This window comes from Paroedura picta, chromosome 4 (genome assembly GCF_049243985.1).
Source record: "Paroedura picta isolate Pp20150507F chromosome 4, Ppicta_v3.0, whole genome shotgun sequence".
Classification (NCBI taxonomy): domain Eukaryota; kingdom Metazoa; phylum Chordata; class Lepidosauria; order Squamata; family Gekkonidae; genus Paroedura; species Paroedura picta.
The window spans coordinates 30,750,033-30,774,852 of NC_135372.1; the positions used below are offsets into that span (position 1 = coordinate 30,750,033).

Consider the following 24,820-nt stretch of genomic DNA (forward strand, 5'->3'; position numbering starts at 1 on the left):
TGCCAGCAAACGCTGGCAGGGGCTCATGGGAATTGTAGTCCATGGACACCTGGAGGACCACAGGTTGACTACCCCTGGACTAGATGACCCTGGAGTTCCCTTCCACCTCTTATGATTCCATTATTCTATTCTACGATCTCTTGCTGAGAGTCCATATGAGGTTGCCACAAATCGGCTGCAACTTGACATTAGAAAAAGAAAAAAAATTGTCCTTGTGCTTAATTTCCGGGTCAATCGATTCAGTAAGGTTCGTTATCATTTTTAGTTTTTTGTTTTTAAGCTGTGGAAGACTGTGTGGTTTTGAGTTACATTGGGAGAATTTTATCTTTTTCTCCTGTTGACTTTTGTCGCCCCCCCTCGCCCCATAGTTTTTCAGTGATTGAAGAAGAAAAAGGAGAGTTGGTTCTTATATGCCGCTTTTCCCTACCCGAAGGAGGCTCAAAGCGGCTTACAGTTGCCTTCCCATTCCTCTCCCCACAACAGACACCCTGTGGGGTGGGTGAGGCTGAGAGAGCCCTGATATCACTGCCCGGTCAGAACAGTTTTATCAGTGCTGGGGCGAGCCCAAGGTCACACAGCTGGCTGCATGTGGGGGAGTGCAGAATCGAACCCGGCATGCCAGATTAGAAGTCCGCACTCCTAACCACTACACCAAGCTGGCTCTCCAGATTGAAGACAAGGCCGGGGTGGTTCACAGAGTGAAGTTCCATATGCCTGGTTTAATAAGACTGGTTTTGGCCATCATGCCAATTGATCTCTAGAGATGTATTAATTTCTCACAAATTGATTGCTGCAATTAGGTCAGTCCGAGACTGTCTGCCTTCTACAGAAGCTGTGGCCGCCTCTTGGGGAGAGCATACCAGCTGTTCAGTGAAGCACAGCACTGATGCCTGGATTACGTAGAGCATGAAATGCAGAAGGTGTCTATCTGTTTTACGCCTACAAGAGGGGATTTAGGTATTATGCCTGTACTGAAGTTTGGGTTCAATGAACCATACCTTCTCTTTAATGGCTTGGTGTAGCGGTTAAGAGCAGTGCTTCTAATCTGGCGAGCTGGTTTTGATTCCCCACTCCTCCCCATGCAGCCAGCTGGGTGACCTTGGGTTAGTCACACTCCTGTTAGCGCTTTTCTCACACAGCAGTCTCTCTCAGAGCTCCCTCAGCCTCGCCTACCTCACAGAGTGTCTGTTGTGAGGAGAGGAAGGAAAGGGGATTGTAAGCCGCTTTGAGCCTTCTTCAGGCAGTGAAAAGCGGGGTATAAAAATCTCCTCTTCTTCCTCAGTAAATATGATATCTATCATTGTGCTTTAGCAATAGAATAAGTATTGGTATTTGAGAAGAACAGTTGGTTCTTATATGCTGCTTTTTTCTACCCGAAGGAGTCTCAAAGTGGCTTACAGTTGCCTTCCCTTTCCTCTCCCCACAACAGACACCCTGTGAGGCAAGTGAGGCTGAGAGAGCCCTGATATTACTGAAGAAGAGTTCGTTCTTATATGCCACTTTTCTCTACCCAAAAGAGTCTCAAAGCGACTTACAATCGCCTTCCCTTTCCTCTCCCCACAACAGACACCCCGTGGGGTAGGTGAGGCTGAGAGAGCCCTGATATTACTACTCAGTAAGAACAGCTTTCTCAGTGCCGTGGCGAGCCCAAGGTCACCCAGCTGGCTGCATGTGGGGGAGTGCAGAATCAAACCCGGCTCGCCAGATTAGAAGTCCGCACTCCTAACCATTACACCAAACTGGTTGTGATCAGCTTGTGTTCTGTGCTTTTGGTGCTGGTGTTGAATTTGATGGCTTCCAAAGCAGAGCTTTTCAGTGGTGGCCCCCAGGGGAATAGAATTCCGTGGTGCAGGAAGCTCATTGGCCCCCTCAATTTCGGACCTTAGGGAGTTGGTCAGTACAGTTGCATCCAAACCATACTTGCTAGCTTTACCTTCTATCCGACTAGTATTTAATTTGTTTTACTTTTCCCCGTGTCTTGTTGATGGTTTTATAGTTTTCGCTGCCTGCTATTACTCCTACAGTTTATGTTGCTACTGCTATTTTTATCTCTTTGCTGTGCTGTAATTTTGTGTGTGTTTGCTTGTGTTTAAACCATCTGTTTGATTTCATTCTTATCCTTTTCCATTGGTTGTGAGCCATCCTGGGTGTTTATTAAAATAACAGCTGAGTGACATGCAAAAATTCTCAGAGGAACAAGAGCCCCAAGTTTGAAGCAGTTCATGTGGCAAGTGATTTTTGCAATGTAACTATAAAAGCTCTTCTCTCCTTTTTTTCCTTTTGCTGGCCTGCTTGTTTGCATTAGCTCTTGTTTGTTCTGTTGAGCTTTGCTTTCCTGCCACTTCCTATGAGTTCAAAATTGGCTTCCCATAAAAGAGTTTCTGTGTCCTTCTAAAACCCTCTTAAGTGGTGTTTGTTTGTTTTTTTAAAGCAGCAATCGTCCTCTGGCAAGAGATCAGAATTCAACACTTTTCTCAGAAGCTAGAACGGATGAATAGCAGGTTTCAAATGATTAGCCAGTACGGGGCAGAAATGATGGCTGGTCAGACCTATGAATTCTATGGGGGAAGTAGAAAATTACTGTTCTAACCCCCCCCCCCCCCCCCCAGGAACTATCTCATCCTTTGACCATCTTCAGGATGCATGTTGACAATGCCCTCTGCAGCCCGGTGGCAGCCGTTCCATTTGGGGAAGGACAGTTTCCACCATGTTGGGTTTTTTTATTGGTTACCAGAGAGTGGTGGGTCATAAATATAAATAATCCTTACCATTTTCCGATTAATATTTATGAAAGCCCCTGTGGACGGAGCACTGTCCGGGATGTCCGAGCAGAAAATGTGAAGAGACTTGTCTTGGCAGTAGCATATGCAAAAAGGAGCTAGGAGTCTTAATAGACCACACATTGAACATGAGTCAGCAGTGTAACTCGGTGGCTAAAAAGGCAAATGGGAATTTGGGCTGTATCAAACAGAGTATCGTGTCCAGATCACAGGAGGTGATGGTACCGCTTTACTCTGCTCTGGTTTGGATTACTCACTTGGAGTACTGTGTTCAGTTTTGGGCACCAAGACGTATGAAGAAAGGTTGGGGGAGCTTGGTCTGTTTAGCCTGGAGAGGAGATGACTGAGAGGGGATCTGATAGCCATCTTCAAGTATTTAAAAGGGTGCCATATGGAGGATGGATGCCCCAGAGGGATGGACCAGAACCAATGGGATGCAATTAATGCAAAAGAAATTCCGTCTAAACATCCAGAAGAAGCTCTTGACAGCGGTTTCTCAGCGGAACAGGCTTCCTTGGGAGGTGGTGGGTTCTCCATCTTTGGAAATGTTCAAACTGAAGCTAGATAGCCATCTGACGGTGAGGCTGATTTTGTGAAGATTCAAGGGAGTGGCAGGTTACAGTGGATGAGTGATAACCCTATGGGTGGGTGTCCTGCATGGTGCAGGAGGTTGGACTAGATGACCCAGGAGGTCCCTTCCTATTCTATGATTCTATGAAATGACTCTTGCTTTATAATGAGTGGCAGGGCTGGGGGCGGGACTGCCTGTGGGCCCATGTCATCAAAGGTCAGTGGACAAACAAGGTTGCACCCATCAGATATTTTGCCTTTGTCCTTCAAGGAAAAGGCTTGCAGAGGCAAATAGGAAGTCCGTCTGCATTCCTGGGTATTAATGAACTGATCAACATGGAATAATCTGTCATAAACCACATCGTTCCTTTATTACATAGATATTCCCTGTGCTTAAATATCCTTGGCAACTGGTAGACAGCGTTTTGGGGAGGGGGGGTATAAACATATAGGAGGTAACCACTCTCCCACGTGGCTGGGTGGACCCACAGAATATTGCCCCGTGCAGATTTTGTGCCTAAAATGATAGACCAAAGTTTTTGTTCTAGTACTTTTGCCTTGGTGTTTTCTGACCTTCCCTTCTGAATTTAGCAATATGGGTTGGGGCTTTTGGAGCATGCGTGTCCCTTCCCCATACAGCTGTTAGCCTAAACTGCACTTCGTCACCTCTCCCGTACATTAGGACAAGTTTGTCGTGAACAGCGGCCTGTACACATAATCTGAAAACAAATGACACCTCTGTGGGTATTTCCTGTTGGAGCCTGAAGCATTGCTGATATTGCTAAGAAGTAAACATTCACTTTGAAAAACTACTTGGTTTATTTTGGAAAATCGTATGCAGCTTCCCCATTTCCAAGCTGGGAAGATCCTGGACATTTGGGGGCGGAGCCTGGGGAGGTTGGGGTTTGAGGCTCTGCCCATACTCCAAAGCAGGCATTTTCTCTGGGGGAACTGATCTTTGTCACCTGGAGGTCGGTTGCAATTCCTGGAGATGCCCAGGCTGCACCTGGAGGATGCTAACCTGACTCCCCTGAGTCCTGCCAGAGGTGGATTACAAGTGAAAGAATACCATAATTATACCTCACTCTCCATAAAGTATCAACATAAACCAAAACATGCCATGAAAAGCAAGCCTGGGCGTTAAAAACAGTAGAAAATGATGACCAACCAATATTCAAGAAGACGGATTGTTGGTCCTTGACTATTTTGCCCTTCAAAAGAACAGAAAAATCTTAATGTACTAGGCAGAATCGATGTACACACACTCTGCTATACAATGCCTATTAAGTCAGACTTGTGTGCCAGAATCTTGATGCACCGATTCTGTTTTGTGTATTGTTTTGATCCAAGTTGCAGACCCAAGCAAAGGTTATAGCATTTGTTTTAACCATTTTTTTCTTTGTTAAAATTCTGCAATGTTAACTGGAGATATAGGAATTTGTGAATCAGCTTTGAAACATCTCTTTAGGAGGGGAGGGCTGAGCCTCAATGAATGTGGGCTTTGTGTTTCGTTCACATTTAGCCCTTTTAAAGCATTTCCCAATGTTTGACATGCTATCTCCTCAGTGGATCGGGAGTTCAGAATGTGATTCAGATGAAATAAAACTTCTCTGTTTCCTTCCAGTTTCCGTGGGGCAGAGAAAATGCCTTAACCCTCTGCTTGAAACCAGCAGGCCCATACGTCCCTGTGTGGCCAGCCCTGCGGAGCAGTTCACAGGTCCTTTTCAGGTTCCAGTGAGAGCAAGGCTCAACCTCACATGCAACAGGGTTAGATTTATTAGTCAAGCCAGTGTTGTAAACACTGCAGTAGCAAATAATCATGTAAAAGCATGCAAACCATTCCTGTTAGCTCACCTGTAGAGATTAAGGAATACCTGTTCTTCTCAGACACCTTGGGAATGTGAAAACAAGCTGGGGGTTTGGAGCGTGCATAAATATAAGATGGGGGATACATGGCTTGATAATAGTAGAGCCAGTTTGGTGTAGTGGTTAGGAGTGCGGACTTCTAATCTGGCATGCCGGGTTCGATTCTGCACTCCCCCACATGCAACCAGCTGGGTGACCTTGGGCTCGCCACGGCACTGATAAAACTGTCCTGAGCAGTGATATCAGGGCTCTCTCAGCCTCACCCACCCCACAGGGTGTCTGTTGTGGGGAGAGGAATGGGAAGGTGACTGTAAGCCGCTTTGAGACTCCTTCAGGTAGAGAAAAGCGGCATATAAGAACCAACTCTTCTTCTTCTACATGTGGTGCTCTAGTGGACAGTAGAATAGGAGCCAACGGTGTGATGCAGCAGCTACGAAGGCTAATGCGATATTGGACTGCATTACTAGGAGCATAGAAACGGGAGCAAGGGAAAGTTATAACACCATTCTGCTCCGCATTTGGTTAGACCTCTTTTGGAATATCGTGTCCAGTTCTGGGTGCTGCAGTCCGAGAAGGATTTCGACAAGCTGGAATCTGTTCAGAGAAGGGTAACCAGGATGGTTGAGGGGTTGGGATTGATGCTTTATGATGAGAAGCTGAGAGAGTTGGATAGGTTTAGTTTGGAGAAGAGGAGGACCAAGGCTTATAGGATAGCTATGCTTAATTACATAAAAGGAATGCTGGAAAAGGGGGCCGACTTGTTTACTGCAGCTTTCGAGATGAGGCCTAGGAGCAATGGGTTCAATTTATGGAAAAGGAGGTTCCACTGAAATATTAGAAAGCATTTTTGATGGTGAGGGCTCTTCATAGATGCCATATGCTGCCTCAGAGGGTGGTGGACTCTCCTTTGATGGAAGTTTTTTGGGTGGAGATTGAATGAGCGCCTGTCAGGCGTGTGGTGATTTTTAAGTCTCTGAGAGGGTGGGGGGCTGGACTGGATGGCCCTATGTGGTCTCTTCCAACTGTGTGCGATTCTGGTTCTCTCTGTGCTTTCCCCTCTGTGCATTGATCTGAGCCTTCTTGGCCAGACGGTCTGTTCTGAAAGAATGAGGTGTTTTCAGTTGGCTGGGCAAAAGTTTCAGTTCTGCTACGACCCCAGGACTGTCCTTTCCACTTCTGTTCTGACTGCATCTCGTCCAAAACAAGCTTCCTTTCACGCATACGTGTGAAGCAAGAGCGCAAGCAACATGAACCAGTCCCTAACGTCTCCTGAGAGCCTCTTGTGGCGCAGAGTGGTAAGGCAGCCGCCTGAAAGCTTTGCCCATGAGGTTGGGAGTTCGATCCCAGCAGCCGGCTCAAGGTTGACTCAGCCTTCCATCCTTCCGAGGTCGGTAAAATGAGTACCCAGCTTGCTGGGGGTAAATGGTAATGACTGGGGAAGGCACTGGCAAACCACCCCGTATTGAGTCTGCCATGAAAACGCTAGAGGGCGTCACCCCAAGGGTCAGACATGACTCGGTGCTTGCACAGGGGATACCTTTACCTTTACCTTTAACGTCTCCTGTTCTGTTTTCCTCCAGACTGGCTTTACAGATTGCTTTACCTCACAGGGGTTGTTGGGAGGATAAACTAGAGTGAGTCAGCTTTGGGTGCCCACTGAGGAAAAAAGCTGCAGTTTCCATTCTAATTTACTTTGTGTCAGGGATTTTTCCTCCTAATTCTAGCAGACATTTGTGAAGAGGAGACCCCGTGGTCACCTTGGCTGTTTTGCCCACAGATATCTTAATCCACCCTTCCCGGCCTTCAGGTATGAACCAAAAGAACGTCCCATGACAGGTCACATCCTGTTCTAACTGCAACTGAACCGACATAGGACATAGCTGATTAGCTGCCTCTTTGCAGCTGGAAATCTTCTTTTCACAGTTGCGGGATCTGAACTTTTAATTCTTTGGTGAATACGCTGCCTTGGAAGGTGGTGGAGTCGCTTTTGTTGGAAGTTTTTAGGAGGAGATTGGGCATGCACCTGTCAGGAGTGTGTGGTTTTTAAGAAGAAGAAGAAGAGTTGGTTCTTATATGCTGCTTTTCTCTGCCCGAAGGAGTCTCAAAGCAGCTTACAGTTGCCTTCCCTTTCCTCTCCCCACCACAGACATCCTGTGAGGGAGGTGAGGCTGAGAGAGCCCTGATATTACTGAAGAAGAAGAGTTGGTTCTTATATGCCGCTTTTCTCTGCCCGAAGAGTCTTGTGGTTTCTTCCATCTCTGTGTGATTCTGTGATGCTGATTTTCCTAGATGGGCTTGGAACCTCTAACATGGCAAATGCCTCTGTTCCACAGAAATAAAACTAGCGTATGTAAAATATACAATACAGAATTGACTAGTAAAGGTAAAGGTATCCCCTGTGCAAGCACCAGGTCATGTCTGACCCTTAGGGTGACGCCCTCTAGCGTTTTCATGGCAGACTCAATACGGGGTGGTTTGCCAGTGCCTTCCCCAGTCATTACTGTTTACCCCCCCAGCAAGCTGGGAACTCATTTTACCGACCTCGGAAGGATGGAAGGCTGAGTCAACCTTGAGCCGGCTGCCGGGATCGAACTCCCAGCCTCATGGGCAGACAGCCTCAGACAACATGTTGCTGCCTTACCACTCTGCGCCACAAGAGGCTCTACAGAATTGACTACAGGTCTGTAATGTCCTGAATATCAGTGGTCCCCAATCCGCGGCCTGCGGCCCGGTGCCGGGCCATGAAGGCCTTGGCGCCGGGCCGCGGCTCCTTCTCCCCCCCCCCGAAGCGAGAAGCTCTCCAGGCTGCGAGCAAATCGGCCGCCAAAGCGGCCGATTAGCTCGTGGCCCGGCAAGCTTCTTGTTTCGGGAGGGGGGGGGGAAGAGAAGCTTTAGCCGCCGATTTGCTGGTGGCCCGGAGGGGCCGGGAGGATAAGCCGCGGCCGCCGGCATGGTGGCGGCGCAAACGTGCGTGCGCGGCAGTCCGCGAATGCGCGTTTGCACTGGGCCTGTTGCGCGTGCGCGGGCCCCCGGGCCGCCCTCTCCCCCCACTTCGAAGCAGCGGTCTGCAGCGTCCGAAAGCTTGCGGACTGCTGCTGAATATACCTTTTTATGTAAAGGAGCCTATTGGCTATAAGAATTATTGTGTTTGTTGTACGTTTTATGCTGGTTTTATTTGTTGCCTGACCATTGATAAAGGTGGTAACACCCAAATGCATCTGATCCGTCGAGGCATTCATATGTCTACATGCATTGATTTCATTGGCTATGCCGAAAGCCCTGGGTTTTTAACTTGATTTATTCATCAAAATTGTGTTCCACCCTGTATAGGCTTAAGTTCATTTCCTTGGTGTTGACCTTTTTAGGTTCTTTAGAGCATGCCGTTCTCGCGGAGACTCGAAGCTCATGACTCAACACAAGATAACGCAATCAAATGCCACGAAATACATGGCAGACAGTGTAATGGAAGCTGGCAGAGCCTCTGTCAGACATGATGTGTCAAACCATGCAGAAAAGGGGAATGACAAAAGTAGGAAGCCGGGTGATAAGAGCAAGGTGATCCTGCCGTGGAAAGTGGAACGAGATCTTCAATTCTGGCATCTCTGAAGCCTCCCCATAATCTACGGATATTTGGCCCAGATCTCTCATTTTGGATGTGCTGTGTTCATTCTCCCATAGATCAGTTGGCCCCATTTCTGGATTTGTTCTGTGATCAGCCTTTCCATACGTGTGTCGTAGAATCATAGAATCATGGAGTTGGAAGGGGCCATACAGGCCATCTAGTCCAACCCCCTGCTCAACGCAGGATCAGCCCAAAGCATCCTAAAGCAGTGGTCCCCAACCTTTTTATCACCAGGGACCGGTCAACGCTTGACAATTTTACTGAGGCCCGGAGGGGGTAGTCTTTTGCCGAGGGACGTTGCCACCGCCTGAGCCCCTGCTCCTCTTGCTTTCCCACCAGCACCCCTGATTTTCCGCCACCCGCTGGAAGGCACTGCCAGCAGCAGCTGCGCAGTGCCATGCTAAGGGGGAGCCCCAGCCATGGCAGTCACTGGAGAGCACCAAATTTGAGCCAACGGCAGAGTGGCAGGGCAGCCCACAAGGCAGCAGCCGGGGGGGGGAGGAAGAAGAGGAGCCATGGCCCGGTACCGACTGATCTACGGACCGGTAGTGGTCCCCGGACCGGGGGTTGGGGACCACTGTCCTAAAGCATCCAAGAAAAGTGTGTATCCAGCCTTTGCTTGAAGACTGCCAGTGAGGGGGAGCTCACCACCTCCTTAGCCAGCCTATTCCACTGCTGAACTACTCTGACTGTGAAATATTTTTCCCTGATATCTAGCCTATATCGTTGTACTTGTAGTTTGAACCCATTACTGCGTGTCCTCTCCTCTGCAGCCAATAGAAACAGCATCCTGCCCTCCTCCAAGTGACAACCTTTCAAATACTTAAAGAGGGCTATCATGTCCCCTCTCAACCTCCTTTTCTCCAGGCTGAACATTCCCAAGTCCCTCAACCTATCTTCATAGGGCTTGGTCCTATATGTGCCTTGGGGAAGCACGTGGCCCTTGCAGAAGAAGTACATCAAATGTGAAGGCATTGCAAATAGGAAGCAAGAGGATATTGTTTATTGCCTTCAGAAGAAAAAATATCCATGTTATGATTCCTCCCCCACCCCCATCCAGTTAGTTTTCTCAGTTTTTGCCAACAAGACTGAGATCAAGTGCTGGCGAAACCCCCAAATATTTCTCAGTGACATATTGCGCTTTGGTATGCATGGGATTTTGGTGAGGATTTGAGAGACAGCGTGGTGTGGCAGACTCTAGTGTGGAGAACTGGATTCGATTCCCCAATTCTCCTCCACATGGAGACTGCTGGGTGACCTTGGGACAGGCACAGTTCTCTCGGGACTCTCTCAGCCTCACCTCCTCTAACTCACAGGGTGTCTGCTGTAGGGAGGGGAAAAGTAGGAAATTACAGACTGCTTTGATATACAGGAGGACTCAGGTGACCTTGGGCTAGTCCCAGTTCTCTCTCTCTCAGGACTCTCTTAGCCTCACCTACCTCACAGGGTGTGCCTCTTGTGGCACAGAGTGGTGAGGCAGCAGACATGCAGTCTGAAAGCTCTGCTCATGAGGCTGGGAGGTCAACTCCATCCTTACAAGGTTGGTAAAATTGAGTACCCAGCTTGCTGGGGGGTAAACGGTAATGACTGGGGAAGGGAATGGCAAACCACCCCGTATTGAGTCTGCCATGAAAACGCTAGAGGGCGTCACCCCAAGGGTCAGACATGACTCGGTGCTTGCACAGGGCATACCTTTACCTTTACTTTACCTCACAGGGTGCCTGTTGTGAGGAGAGGAAAGGAAGACCTGTAAGCTGCTTTTGAAGTTCCTTAGGGTGGAAAAAAAAACAGGCTATAAAATTGGAACATCTTCTTCAATTCCGCACACTTCCAGAAGTCTGTTAAACAAAGGTATTCCATCAGGAATCTCGGTAGCAAAGATTCTGATCAGAGGCATCTATGTCCTGGGCCTCCAGACGGCTGAATTACATTCTGCAAAATCTCTCTGTGGGGGATAGATTTATTTTCTGCTCTGTGCAGAGCGGGGACTGCTTCGTGCCTGGAAGTGAGCACACATTGTCCTTAGCCTTCAGTTTCTCTTGCAACACTTGCAGATTATCACTTCCTTTTCGCAAGTCGCTGAGGTTTTTCAAGAGCTGCAAGCTATGCTGCAGAACTCTTTTTGTCCTTGACAGGAGTCTGAGCTCCAGGCTCTTCTTGCTCCCATCAAGCCCCTGGGTTGGCCTTCAGCTGCTGGAGTTGAGGGTGGGGCTCACGCTGCCGTCATGTATACGCATTATACCAAATCCAAGTCTGTTTTATTTTTATTTGTACGTGCATGTGTAAATCTTGTAATTCATCCAGTGCGTGTACGGCACATCTATTCGGGTACCTTCCCCAAATTTGATTTTGCAAACATGCACGCTTTGGCTCTTTCTTACTTACTAAGATGTGTACATTCAAAAGATGCACCTCCAACATTTGAACAGGGTTGCTGAGTCAGATTCCTGAGGTTGCCATTGGCTTACGTCAACCATCTGTGACTCTCCAGGGTCTTAGGCAGGGGGTCTTTCACATTACCTTCTGCCTGATCCTTTTTAGAAGATGAAGAGCTGGTTTTTATGCCCTGTTCTTCACTGCCTGGAGGAGTCTCAAAGAGGTTTACAATTGCCTTCCCTTTCTCTCCCCACAACTGATGCCCTGTAGGGAGGTGAGGCTGAGAGAGCCCTGATAATTACTGCTCCATCAGAACAGCACTATCAGGACTGTGACGAGCCCAAGGTCACCCAGCTGACTGCATGTGGAGGAGCGGGGAATCCAACCCAGCTCACCAGATTAGAAGCTGCTACTCTTAATCACTACACAATGCTGGAGAAGCTGAGGCATGAACTCGGCACATTATGCAGGCGGAACAAATGTTCTACCAAATGTTCTGCCAGCCTCAAGCATCCAGGATAAGGATCTGTCCAGCCACTGCTTGAAGACCACCAGGGAGGGGGAGCTCCCCACCTCCTGAGGCAGCCGATTCTACCGCTGAACAGCTCTGACAGTGAAATTCCACTTCTTAATTACTCTGACTGTGATCTTTCAGCCTTAATCTCTGATCAAGGGGCCAAGATAAGGGTGGTTTTACACAGCCTTCATTCATGCTTCGGTATTCCTTTACCGTGTCCTCCTTCTGCCGTATGAGTGAGCTGTCACTGTTTCCTTCTTATCGTGGAATCTTGGTGAATTGTAACCTAAGCGCTGCATTTAAGTGAAGCGCATTGGCAGGCCTAAACCGTGAGACGGCCAGGGAAAAGTAGCACCAGTGTTTATGTTGGCATCTGTCCAGCAGACTGAGTTCCGAAACAGAGGAACTGGAAGAGCAGGATCTGTGCATCCTTAGCCTGGCCCCCTTCTTGAGGACCTGGCTTGGCATTCCCATGCCCTCCGTGGGTCTTTCCTGGGATTATGCCAAGTCTCTCTCTAACTCCTACTGCTTCTTAATTTGTTAATTCTACACCATTTCAATGGCTGTGAGAATCTATTCCAAACGCATAAAGGTTTGTAGCTAAAAGAGGGATAGGTCTCCAGTTGTCTTCGTTGAATGAAGAAGCAAAGCCTCCATATCATTTGTGTTTCGGTGTCATGGTAAAGAGCGGCAGCTTCTAATCTGGAGAACTGGGCTTGATGCCCCACTCTTTCGCATGCAGCCGGCTGGGTGACCTTGGGCCAGTCCCCTTTCTCTCCGAGCTGTCTCAGCCTCACCTACTGCACAGGGTGTCTGTTGTGGGGAGAGGAAGGGAAGGCGATTGTAAGCCGCTTTGAGATGCCTTTTGGTGTTAAAAAGCGGGGTACAAAACCTCGGCTCATTCTGTATTTTGGAGCAAAGGAAGAAAAGATTTCTAGGCTCAGAAAAGTAGCTGCGTTCAATGGTTCCAGGATTTCTCAGCCAGGGTTTTGTGAATCCCTTGGGTATCTTGATGGCCCTGGAAGGGTTTCCTGGATGGGTGGGAGTTAATTAATTTGTATATGTAATTTTTAAATTTATTGGGTGATATGATCATATAAGGTCATGTCAACCTATTTCCCCCCCCCCTCACAAAATGGCCAATGGCCAATGATAGTCCTGGAGGGAGTGGGAAGGGGAGGGGCCCCGGGTGGCCGTGTCAACAGCTCTGCTTCCCAACCATATTCTGCACCATCGTGCCACTTCTAGGGTTTTTTGAAGCCTGAATAATGTTTCAGGGGTTTCTCAAAGGTAAAAAAAAGTTGAGAAAGGCTGGTCTACACTATCTACACCACAGTCACTTGCATACTCTATCAGAGTATGGTATTTTAGGACACCTCTCTTGCAAAACTCGGGGGTCTGTGGACCCCCAAGGGTCCATGAGAGCTCCAGAGGGGGTCCGTGGCCTTTCTTCTCCTGCCTTCATGGACTCAGCCACAAGCTAGGGAACTGGCCCTTTCTACTGCCCCCCCCTTCCTATGAATGTGTTATCTTGTAATTTCTACACCCAGGAGCCTGTATGCTTACTCCTGGCTTAAACTGCCTCCCATCTCTTCCCCCCTCAGTCTGAGCCTGCCCATAATGCAGGTGGTGATGTCATGTCACTTCCGGGGGTGTGGCAGGGAGGCGTGGCCAGCTGACATCACTTCCAGGGTTCCTTGGAACTTGAAAAATTATTTCAAGGGCTCCTCCACAGTCAAAAGGTTGAAAAAGCCTGCTCTAGGTGGTAAGGCATTATTAAGGCACACGGGCATGAGGCCTGCCTGTGGTGAGGGACCGTCAGATATGTGCAGTAATCAGGGGGAAGAGTGCCAGCAAATTGAGCAGAACAAATGCATTGTGCTCCACAGATAGTACTGTTGTAATGATACTGACATTTCTTAATGATTCTCATGGCTTCCTGGTGGGAGACTAAAGGAAGGCAGTCCAAGGTGAGGCTGAGGAGCTGGAGCCTTTGTGTGAGAACTTGATTCCAGTGGGAAAGAAAGCTGTTGTGCTTCCCAGTGATTAGGAGTGGGAGCATCAGAGTGCACCACCGTAACTTCGGACATTAGCTGATCTAGGCAAGCTGCTGTTCTTTAAACCTCATCCCCGGATGTGTGGTGACCCACAGCGCAGTGCTGTCGGGAGGATTATAGATATGAAGTATTCTAAGGCCAGTAGGTGACAACCTTTTTTTTTGGGGGGGGGGTATGAGACCTACTCCTGAGTAATAAACAACACCCCCAGCCCGTTCCTAGTTTTTCATTCTTTCCTATGTACAGAACATGGGCCAGGAAAAAGGTTTAGTGGGACAAGAAATTAAGCTATCCTCCAAGCAGAGCAAAATAAAATAATAAAAGTTTTTAAAAACCAGCAGCAGCCTAGAGTGGATATTTTGGGGAATTTTCCCCTGAGTCTTCTAGGACAGGGGTAGTCAACCTGTGGTCCTCCAGATGTCCATGGACTACAATTCCCAAGAGCCCCTGTCCAGCGTTTGCTGGCAGGGGCTCATGGGAATTGTAGTCCATGGACATCTGGAGGACCACAGGTTGACTACCCCTGTTCTAGGAGATTTGTGAGCTACTCTGCAGCAGCTGGTGAGCGACTGCAGGCTCATGAGCTCCTTGTTAACCACTACACCAGTGGGACCCAAACCTTTGGGGCCTGCAACCCATTGGCTCCCATGTCTCGTCACTAGGGCCTCACCACACCTCTTTCCTGGTGCTTGGTCTACTGCAAATTCAAAACAAACTACACTTCGTTTGGGGTTGTTGAGTATCTTAGTCTGGGGGAAAAAAATTAAGGTCTTTGAAAAAGACATTTGAAAAAGTCATTTGTAAAAGTCACTTTGGGTCCTCGTTGAGGAGAAAGAAGAGATGAGGAAAGGGGGAGAGAAAGCAAGCAATGGAAAATCCCATGGCTAGGAGAAGCAGGAGAAGGCTTTTCCAACCTTCCAAAGAGGGAGACTTTTGGGGAAGGGTTGGGTTAAAAAATTCCTGGACAGCTCTGGATGGAGCCTGGGAAGGAGTTCAGCAGGAATACGATCCCATCCAGTTCACCTTTTACCTAATCCTTCCCAGAAGAAGAAAAGTTGGCTTTTATACCCTGCTTTTCACTGCCTGAAGGAGTCTCAAAGCAGCTTACAATCACCTTCCTTTCCTCTCAGCACAGCAGACACCCTGAGAAAGGAGGTGAGGCTGAGAGAGCTCTGAGAGAGCTGCAACTAGCCCAAGGTCACCCAGCTGGCTGCATGTGGAAGAGGAGTGGGGAATCAAGCCTGGTTCTCCACACTGGAGTCTACTACTCTTAACCACCACACCACACTGGACCACCACAGTGGGCTGCTGCAGCTATTGGGTGTCTTGACAGCCTTTGCTATTCCAAAAACAGATCCCTTGCCTTGATTTGCCTTAGGGGTTCTCTCAGGCCTTATGGATTAGGAGCCTTCAGAAAATATCTTCTCTAATGCTGTGAAACACTTCCTGGCATCTGTCATTACCATGGCATTACCAGCTATCAGCTGATCTTGTTCTTCTCGTGACCTGCCTTGCAAACCATCGTGGCAGACATAGGAAGAGTGACAATAAACAAATATTGTTCGTTGGCCAACAAGCAGCATCCAGATTTGTCTTGGACTTCCGTATTTGTTTTGACTTACTGACGAAGCATCTGATGTCCAGCAGCTGTAGCAACAGTGGTTGTAACTGCGTAGTGAATCGGTAGGCCTTTTTTCACTCCGTGGAGACTCACCGGGATGTTGATCATCCACGGGGTGCCCCGGGTCAAAGGGCGATTCCCTGGGGAAGGATGAGTAACACGTTATATTTAGAAGAGCAGGTATAAGCACGATGCTCGGAAGCTCCGTTTAGCAGAGCGGCAAGATTATCCTCACCTTGGTGTTTTGTAAAATTAGGAAATGGAGTTGAAAGAAGCTTGCCCAAGCTTCGTGGTGGAGACAGAAAGGCAGGAAGACACCCTGGCAATGGAAAATAACATTTGGCATTCCCTGGGCTCTGATCTGTGGGGTATCTGTGAGAGCCAGTTTGGTGTAGTGGTTAGGAGTGTGGACTTCTAATCTGGCATGCCAGGTTCGATTCTGCACTCCCCCACATGCAACCAGCTGGGTAGCCTTGGGCTGGCCACGGCACTGATAAAGCTGTTCTGACCAAGCAGGAATACCAGGACACTCTCAGCCTCACCTCCCTCATAGGGTATCTGCTGTGGGGAGAGGAAAGGGAAGGCGACTGTAAGCCGCTTTGAGCCTCCTTCGGGTAGAGAAAAGCGGCATATAAGAACCAACTCTCCTTCTCCTTCTAAGCCTTTGGTGTATGCTCTTAGGCCTTATTTCAGATGGAGATGTGGACAAAAGTGTTTTTGGTGGCCTCCATAATCTTCTGTTATGTGTCTCACTTCTCTCTCCCGCGTTCCACTGCTCCCCGCCTCCCAGTACCTAATTTAGAAAAATCTTGGAGTTAAACCAAGCTTTCTCAACTAGGGTTTCTTGACGGCCCTGGAAGCGTTTTCTGAATGGGTGTGAGTTATTATTTTGTAAGATATTTTTAAAAATTGTTAAACATTTATTGGGTGATATGACCATATATGGTCATGTTGACTTGCCACCCCCACCCTAAACTGACCAATGGTGGGCTTAGAGGGGGTGGGAAGGGGCGGGGGCCCGGGTCGATATCTCAGTGGGTGGGCATGTCCACAGCTCTGCTTTCCAATCATATTCTGCACAATCACACTGCTTCTGGGGTTCTGGGAACCTGGAGAATGTTTCAGGACTTTTTTCTAACAATAAAAAAGTTGAGAAAGGCTGAGTTTGACGTTAGTGTCAGACAGGTATGCTGGTATTCTGGATAAATAATATTTAGCTCCTACAAATGTTGCTTTTATTCTCTTTTTTAAAGCTAAAACCCTTTATGACGAATCTGTACATTGCAAATATCTGGGTAAAATGGGGCAGAGCTTTTTGTACTCTGTGTGCTATCAGGTCCTGTTCCTACCCAGGTGTATTTTGATGAGCATCCGGGAACAAAATGGACTGTTCTGGAGGGTGGGGAGCAATGGGCAGTTTCCAAAGAACATGTGTAGCAAAATCAACTCGTGCGCAAATAGTATTACATTGAATTTGTGTTCACGGTGTGTGACTCTGCATTTGATCAAAGTCAGAATGCAGCTGTCTAAATGTTTAGGATCTTGCAGGTGGTAATAAGGGACACGTGTAAACTTTGTTAAATTTTATTTATTTTATTAGATTTTTATTCTGACCCTCACCCAGACTGGGGCTCAGAACGGCTCCCGACTTAACAACAATACAATCCAGTAATAATAATAAAACCATAATTCTAACAGAAGCCAATTAAGTTAAAATCCAATTAATTTAACACACAGCCTTTAGCAAAAAAATCAACCATGATGTTAGTAGAGTCCACCAGAATTACATTATTGTAATGGTGGAATAACTTCTCGTCTTCCATGTAGACAAGTCCTACAGGGCATGAATATCCTAAGTCAGAATACCTACTAGGTCAGGACCATGATGGAAAAGATCTCCACTTGAAGCGTTCAGGTAACTTAAGAGGGGGAAATGCAGAAGGATTGTACCATATTAGGGTAGAATAAGCAGAATTAGGTTAGTTTTGTGATACTGTTTCTGCTTCTGAGTTAAAAAAAAAAAGATAAGTAGAGCAAATGTAGTTTTGTGATACTATTTCTGCGTCTGAATTTTAAAAAAGATGAGTAGGGACAAGGGAAGGTCCATGTAGAGCATGTTACAGAAGTATAATCTGGAGGTGACCATTGCATGGATGACAGTGGCTAAGTCATCTCGGGCCAGATAGGGTGCTAGTAGCTTAGCTTGGAACAGGTGAAAAAATGCATGCTGAACGACTCTGGTGACTTGAGCCTCCATAGAAAGAGAGGCATCAAATATCACTACCAGGTTCCTGGACATCTATGCAGCAGTAAAATACACACCATCTAGGCTGGGTGAATTAAGAGGCTTCAAAGGGAGATCACGGCATGAGATTTGTGTTCATTCACAAATTCAGAATCCCTTAGGATGACTCAAAACACAGAGGGCCATTTCGCACGGGGATCTTTGTTGCAAATTGGTCACTGAATGAAAAATCGCCATTTAAAATAGTAGAATTCGTCGTTTTGCACACCTGGCTTTGTAGTGGAATCAGTTGCGTTTTTTAGCGTTTCCCACAGGCTTCCGGTCTCGGCAGAAATCGCTAGAAAGGAAGCGCTATTGCCAAGCTCGTCCCGCCCCTGGCCGTCAAGCAGCCAATGGGCAGCCGTTAGCATGCTCCCAAACAGCCCCTTTCCCTTTAAGAAAGGTTTTTAAAAAAAAAAACCAGACCCATAGCAACGAATCTAGGTAGATTCGTTGCTACGGAGAGACCCATCCAGCTGCCTAATGTGAGCTGTCGTTTGATTGTATGATCGTTGGCACGCTGCCTCGAGTGATAAAAAAAAAATCCCCCCCCCCCTCTCACGGGCCCGATTTTCGGCTGAATTTATGTGTAAAAAATAAAGGGACTTTATTTCAGCAAACGGGCTTTTATGTGGTTTGTGCTTAGTGACTAAAGGTGAAGGACTGAAGCCAGGGAAGCCTCTAAACAGAAAGAGGCTCGCTGGTGCGTTTATCCCCGCTCGCTCCGAGAAAAAAAAATGGCGATCGCTTCGCCGGAAGTTTGGAGGACAGGCTCAGGAGGAGGGACTTCGAAGAACCAGCAACAATGGTAACGCACAGGTCTTTAGTGCTACTGTTGCAGATTGGTTGCAGGAGTGTATCGCTATCCGGAGGGTGAATCCACTTTTCTGGATTCCCCTGAAAGCGCTACAACGAAGCGCTTTTTGCGGGTCGGTTTCAGGATTGTTGCAGATTGTCTACGACGTCGTGGGTTATGGCAAATTAGTAGCGTTTCCAATTAGCAACCATTGTGCTATTTTGAAGCCGTGCGAAATGGCCCAGAGACTTCAAAGGGAGGTTACAAAGGGTGCTGATTTTGAGTTCATTCACAAATTCAGAACTCCCCAGGCCTGAATTGGGACACAGGGTTATTATCTCACTACAGATCTGTTCCCCTGGAGAAAATGTCTGCTTTGGGGGGGTGGAAATGGATGTTTTGGAGGTATAATGCTATGGAATTACACATTGGGGAGGCCTCTTACCTCCAAAGACCCCACCCACCTCAGACTCTGTGCCCAGTTTACCAGGAATTTCCCAACTCAGGGCTGGCTCCCTACCAGCTGACAGACTGCAAAGGGTTGCACTCATCTGAAACAGGTGTGTCTGAGACACGGGCAGTCAACATGCTTACAGGCTCCCGTGTGTTTCTGGGCTTAGAAAACTCTCCCTGTGGTAACATGGGAAGCAAACCCTCCTCTTTCTTTGAGAACTGAAACCAACAGTGCCTCTTTCCTCAAGTATTGTTCCAATCGCCACCCCATGGACGCCATTTTGTGATTTGTTCTGCTCCCCATGGTGGCCATTTTGTGGTGGTACCCTCTACCCTTTCTCAGAACACACCAGATGCGATGGAGGGAGGTGCTCCGCTTTATTGCTTAAGCATCATCCAGTCTCGGACTAACACATTTGTCCTAGTGTGTTCATTTGGATGTCCTTTCATTCTGTTCCCCTGATGTGAAGCTGTGTCTTGTTAACTGTCCACGTGCACCAGAGTCCTGTTTCTTAGCAAGAGGGAGGGACCTTTAATGACTCTTATTTGTCTCTCTTTTTCCCTTCCCCAGACTGGAGACCTGCTGTGATGCTGGGCGTGATCGATTGTGCTGACACAACCAACCAGAAAATATGTTCGGAGTTTAAAATTACCGGCTACCCAACTTTGAAGGTAAAGATACCCTTGGGGTAGAAAGGGAGGTGAGTGAAGGGAGTGAAGCTTGGGGAGATCAGGGACTGCTGTGCGGGTGTAGTGCCACAGGATCTACCCTTCAAATCTCTGTAATCTGGCGATGAGCTGTGATTCTAGAGATCCCCAGGCCTCACCTAGAGGCTGGCATCCCTTGGCGTTGGAGCGTCTGCTGAGGCCAAAGCGATTGGTGACAGATGTCGACATTGTGGGCGACCTTTGATCCCACGTATTTCCTTGCCATGTGCTGTGATGGAGCCTGGCTCCCTTAGAGGTGCAGGAGGCTCCATGTCAATCTGAAGCCCTGTCTCACCCACTTCCTCCATGAATGGAATGAGTTCCCATGCTTCCTCGCAGCAAGGGATGCTGGGAGAAAACATGAGTTATGCAGTTGTTGTCCTAAGCCATCTTACAGCTGCTCTTGATCCTGAGCCCCTGTCCAAATAGAATGTATCTTTAGCTAATGGAAAACTCCTCTGATGGTGATTTCAGGTCCCGCAAGGTCTTTTGGTGATGGTTTTTGTTTTAAAGTCCAGTTGGTTGAGTCTCCAAGGCTGTGGAGATAGGGCAGACTAGAAGTTCAGAGATAATAAAAACAAATCGGTTGACCATTGTGGGAGACAAGATGCTGGACTAGATGGACCATGGGTCAGAACCGTCAGAGGCCCTGGTATGGTCTCATGACAAGCCCTCCAATGTTAAGATAATTCTTCCATCTGCCTTGCTTATTTTTCTCTGTGTCAGGCATTCATAGCGTGTTGGCAACGGGGAAAGCCACACACCACTCTTCTTCCAGGTCACGAAATCTCTGCGTGAAGATTATTCTCACTTGCTGTTTATGAATGAGAAAGCTGTTAGTTACAAGCCTGATGTTAAGAGGACAGGCCCAAAGCATTTGAAAATAGGTAAAAAGACATTAATGCTCAAAATGCAGTCAAACAAGAGCATTTGATAACAAGGTTGGTTCTTATGCCCTGCTTTTTACTATCCACAGGAGTCTCGAAGCAGCTTCCAATCGCCTTCCCTTCCTCTCCCCACAACAGACACCCGGTGAGATAGGTGGGGCTGTGAGAGCTCTAAGAGAACTACTCTGCAAGAACAGCTCTAAGAGAACTGTGACTGGCCAAAGATAATACAGCTGGCTGCCTGTGAAGGGGCGGGCAATCGAACCCTGCTCTCTAGATTAGAGGCCACAGTTCTTAAATACTGCACCACCCTGGCTCTTTAAGGGCTAAAGGCTTATGTGCAAAGCATTGTAGAACTTATTTGGGATCTTGTGCTTGCCTCTGTTCCCGCAGCTTTGGGTATAATGAAGATTTGAAGTCAGTTCCCCGCTCAACGTGTGTTGGCCTCTCCCCCCTTCCCCTTTGTGTTGTGCAATCCAGGCCGGGAGCTGTAGGTCTCAAACAACCCGATTCGTTTCGAGGTTTCCCATCGCAATCCCATGCGTGGCAGATGGCTGTGTTGTGTGCATGAAAGGAAGCTGTTTGCTTTAAGAAGTAGCCCGGTTGTTTGAGTTGGCAGCCGAACGGTAGTCCCAGCTCTTGGTCTCTTGGCCAATAGCTAATTGAGTAAATGAAATAGTATAATATTAACAGACCATCTGCCAAGGTTCACACACAGCTAAAGCGTCTGCCAGAGGGCCTGTGTAATTTGGGGCTGCCACAAAAGTCAAGACTCGTTTGGCCCTGGGAGCGTGGGCCAGGGGAACAGGGAGAGCAAGTGTGGCTGCAGTGGTCCCCAACCCGCGGGCCGTGGCCCCCAACCCACGGGCCGTGGCCCGGGGCCAGGCCGCGAAGGCCTTGGCTCCGGGCCGCAGCTCCCTCTCCCCCCCCCCCGAAGCAAGAAGCTCGCCAGGCCGTGATTAGCTTGCAGCCCGGCAAGCTTCTTGTTTCGGGAGGGGGGGGAAGAGAAGCTTGCCGAGCCACAAGGTAATCGGCCGCTTTGCTGGCGGCCCGGATGGGCCGGGAGAGGGAGCCGCGCCCGCCGGCATGGCAGAGGCGCAAACGCGCATGCATGGACTGCCGCGCACGCGTGTTTGTGCCCTGCTGGGCGCAAATGCGCATGCGCAGCAGTCCGCACATGCGCGTTTGCGCTGGAACTGCTGCCCGTGCGCCCTCTCCCGCCACTCCGGAGCAGCGGTCCGCAGCAACCATAAGGTTGCGGACCACTGGTTTAGGGTGGTGGACTTTAATCTGGAGAGCCGGGTTTGATTTCCCATTTCTCCTCCACATACAGCCTTCTGGGTGACCTTGGGGGCCAGTCACAGTTCTCTCAGGACTCTCTCAGTCCCACCAACTTTACAAGGTACCTGTTGTGGGGAGAGGGAATATGATGGCTAGCTGCTTTGAGATTCCTTTGGTTAGTGAAAAACAGTGTACAAAACCCAACTCTTCTTGTTTTTCCCCTCAAGTTTTCCTCTCGTTTGCCCATACACATATGTTCTTACTAGGGATGCCAGCCTCCAGGGGGGACCTGGGGATCCCTGGAATTACAGCTCATCCCTTGTAAACAGCTATAAATAACACAGCCGTATTTAACAAAATAGTGTCTCATGAATCCCCCAGTAGATACCAAATCAGTAGCCAGCTTCTGTCTGATAGTTCAGAGATCGTGGAACTGATAGGTCGTGCTTTGAAGAAGAAGAAGAAGAAGAAGAGTTGGTTCTTATATGCCACTTTTGTCTACCCGAAGGAGTCTCAAAGCAGCTTACAGTTGCCTTCCCTTTCCTCTCCCCACAACAAACACCCTGTGAGGTGGGTGAGGCTGAGAGAGCCCTGCTATTTCTGCTCGGTCAGAACAGCTTTCTCAGTGCCGTGGCGAGCCCAAGGTCACCCAGCTGGCTGCGTGTGGGGGGAGTGTGGAATCGAACCCAGTTTGCCAGATTAGAAGTCCACACTCCTAACCACTTCACCAAACTGGCTTTGTGAACTGAGCATTTGAGAATATCTACCTGTTTGCCTCTTACAGCCCATTAAATGGATCAAGGTTATATTTCCCCAGTATTATCTTGATAACTTAGTTTTTAGTTCAAATCTGCTTAAAAAAATAATTCTCAATTTTCCTCACCAATTGCTAACATCTTTTTTTTTGGTATGTTAATGGTAAGTTTTTATTGTGTTTTAACTGAACTGTTTTTGTTGTTTGCTCTGGTGTTATACTGTAATAGACAACTAACTAGCTCATCCCCAGACTTCAGAAATCAGCTCCCTTGGAGAAAATGGACACTTTGGAGGGTGGAGCCTATAGCATTATACCCCACTGAGGGCCCTATCCTCCACGAGCTGCATCCCCAAGTGCTCCTGGATCTAGCAACCACACCCCTCATCTCCTCCCAATGGACCAGGGAACCCTAATCCTCACCTGTTGACAGTTTGAATAGATCCCTTGGGAGGTAGCAAGTAAAATCTCTAAGTATATAAAGGAATCAACAGACCTGTGTGGCATAATAGAGTGCTGGACTTGGAATGGAGAAATCCCAGATAGGAGGGGAGAGTAAGTTACACCTCTGTAAGATACTTCGAGGAAAAGCAGATAAGAGAATGTATACAGGGATCAGCCCAGGGCGACGGCAGGACATACTGATGCTATCTGTGGATGGGTCTGTACATGCGGCAAGTGCATTTACCTGCGGCGGGGAAGGTATGCGGCGTTTGTACAGGTGTACCTGCTTTCCCCTTGTCCCATACCAACAGGACCTCAAGAACCTGTGTAAATAAGGCCTGAAGAAGCTATTTTAATTTAAATAAAGCCTCAGAGCAAACATCCCTTAATAAGGAACTACAGGAATTGTAGCCGTGTATTTATTTTGCTAGAGATTCATTTGTGGCATGGATAGTACACAAAGGCCAGCTAACCCCAAGCCCGTTACAAAAAAGAACAAACTTAACCAACCAGTATTTAGGAACCCAAAAGGTTAGGTGTCCACACGATATAAATATGCAAATTAAATTAACATTGATTGTGCACAACTTATAAAGTTGAAAACATGGACAGAGCCCATAGGCTAATCATTGAAATCACAATCTATGCCACAGACAATGATAGACCTAACGCGTTTTGACCCCAAAAGGGGTCTTCTTCCTGCACTCACATGTGATACATTAGAAAATGCAGCCAGTGAGAAAAGAAAAATTCAGCTTATTTTCTAGGAATAACAAGCTCAATAAAAATGGAACTGATGGAAGACGTCCATTTATCAAATGTAAATCCCTTCCTCCCACGGCGTGTGCCTCTAGCTTCTGTGCATGTATGAAAGCAAAATGAGGTCCCTAAACTTTTTCTTAGGTTGATTGGGCCAATCTGGTGTAGTGCTTTAGAGCAGCGGCTTCTAATCTGAAGAGCCGGGCTAGGTTCCCCGCTCCTCCACATGCAGCCAGCTGGCTGACTTTGGCCTAGTCACAGTCCTAAAAGAGCTATTCTGTCAGAGCAGTTCTGTCAGAGCTCTCTCAGCCCCACCAACCCCACAGGGTGTCTTGTTGTGTGGAGAAGAAAGGGAAGGCGATTGTCGATGAGATTCCTTCTGGTAATGAAAAGCAGGGTTTAAAAGCCAACTCTTCTTCTCTGAAGTTACAAGATTTAATGGCCTCATGCCCAGAAATCCCCTCTTCCCAGTCTAAATTCCAAGAGAAGAGTTATTTTGAGAGGAAAGTTCACACATTGTGTTGCAAACATAGGCCTTGGTTTCCAGCTCATGCCTTTTCCGCATGCATTTCCTCACTTCTGGGAGCGTCCCTAAGCCGTTTCCACAGGAAGAAATGTGATGCAAATCCTTTGGGGAGAGCCCGCTTGTCCCTGAGTTTGCGTTTCGTGCAGGCTGCTGAACAGGAGCCCGCAGAGTCAACCCGTATATACTTAATCACATGTCCATTCCGCCTCACGCCTGTGGTGAAACTGGTGGCGGGGCCCTCCCTGTTCGTGTTCCCTGTCAAGGCCACGTTTTTTTTCCGGCTTGCTGCTTGAAGGGCGTCTCATTCCTGTGGGAACTTTAAAACGTGCTAGTGGGTAGGAAAATTAGAGTCTTTCGGAGCGCTTGGGGCAAAAGCCAAAACCTCAGTGGAAAATGGATACGTAGGTCTGGCTTCAAACGTTTCCTAGAGAAAACATCTCCTTCAAGAGAAGAATACACGGTTTGCATGATGCCTTTTTTGAGACACTCAAAACAGAAAAGAGAATAGGGAGTTTGGGC

At 47.9% G+C, this 24,820-nt stretch overlaps 1 protein-coding gene across 1 annotated transcript in view; it reads left to right on the forward strand.

The window, feature by feature from the left end:
* The window catches only part of QSOX1 (quiescin sulfhydryl oxidase 1), a 93,783-nt gene that overhangs the window by 14,335 nt on the left and 54,628 nt on the right, over positions 1-24,820 (forward strand). The window contains exon 2 of the mRNA XM_077332220.1: positions 19,514-19,614. Within this exon, the coding sequence (XP_077188335.1) occupies positions 19,514-19,614 (101 nt within the window). The remainder of the gene's footprint in view (positions 1-19,513; positions 19,615-24,820) is intronic.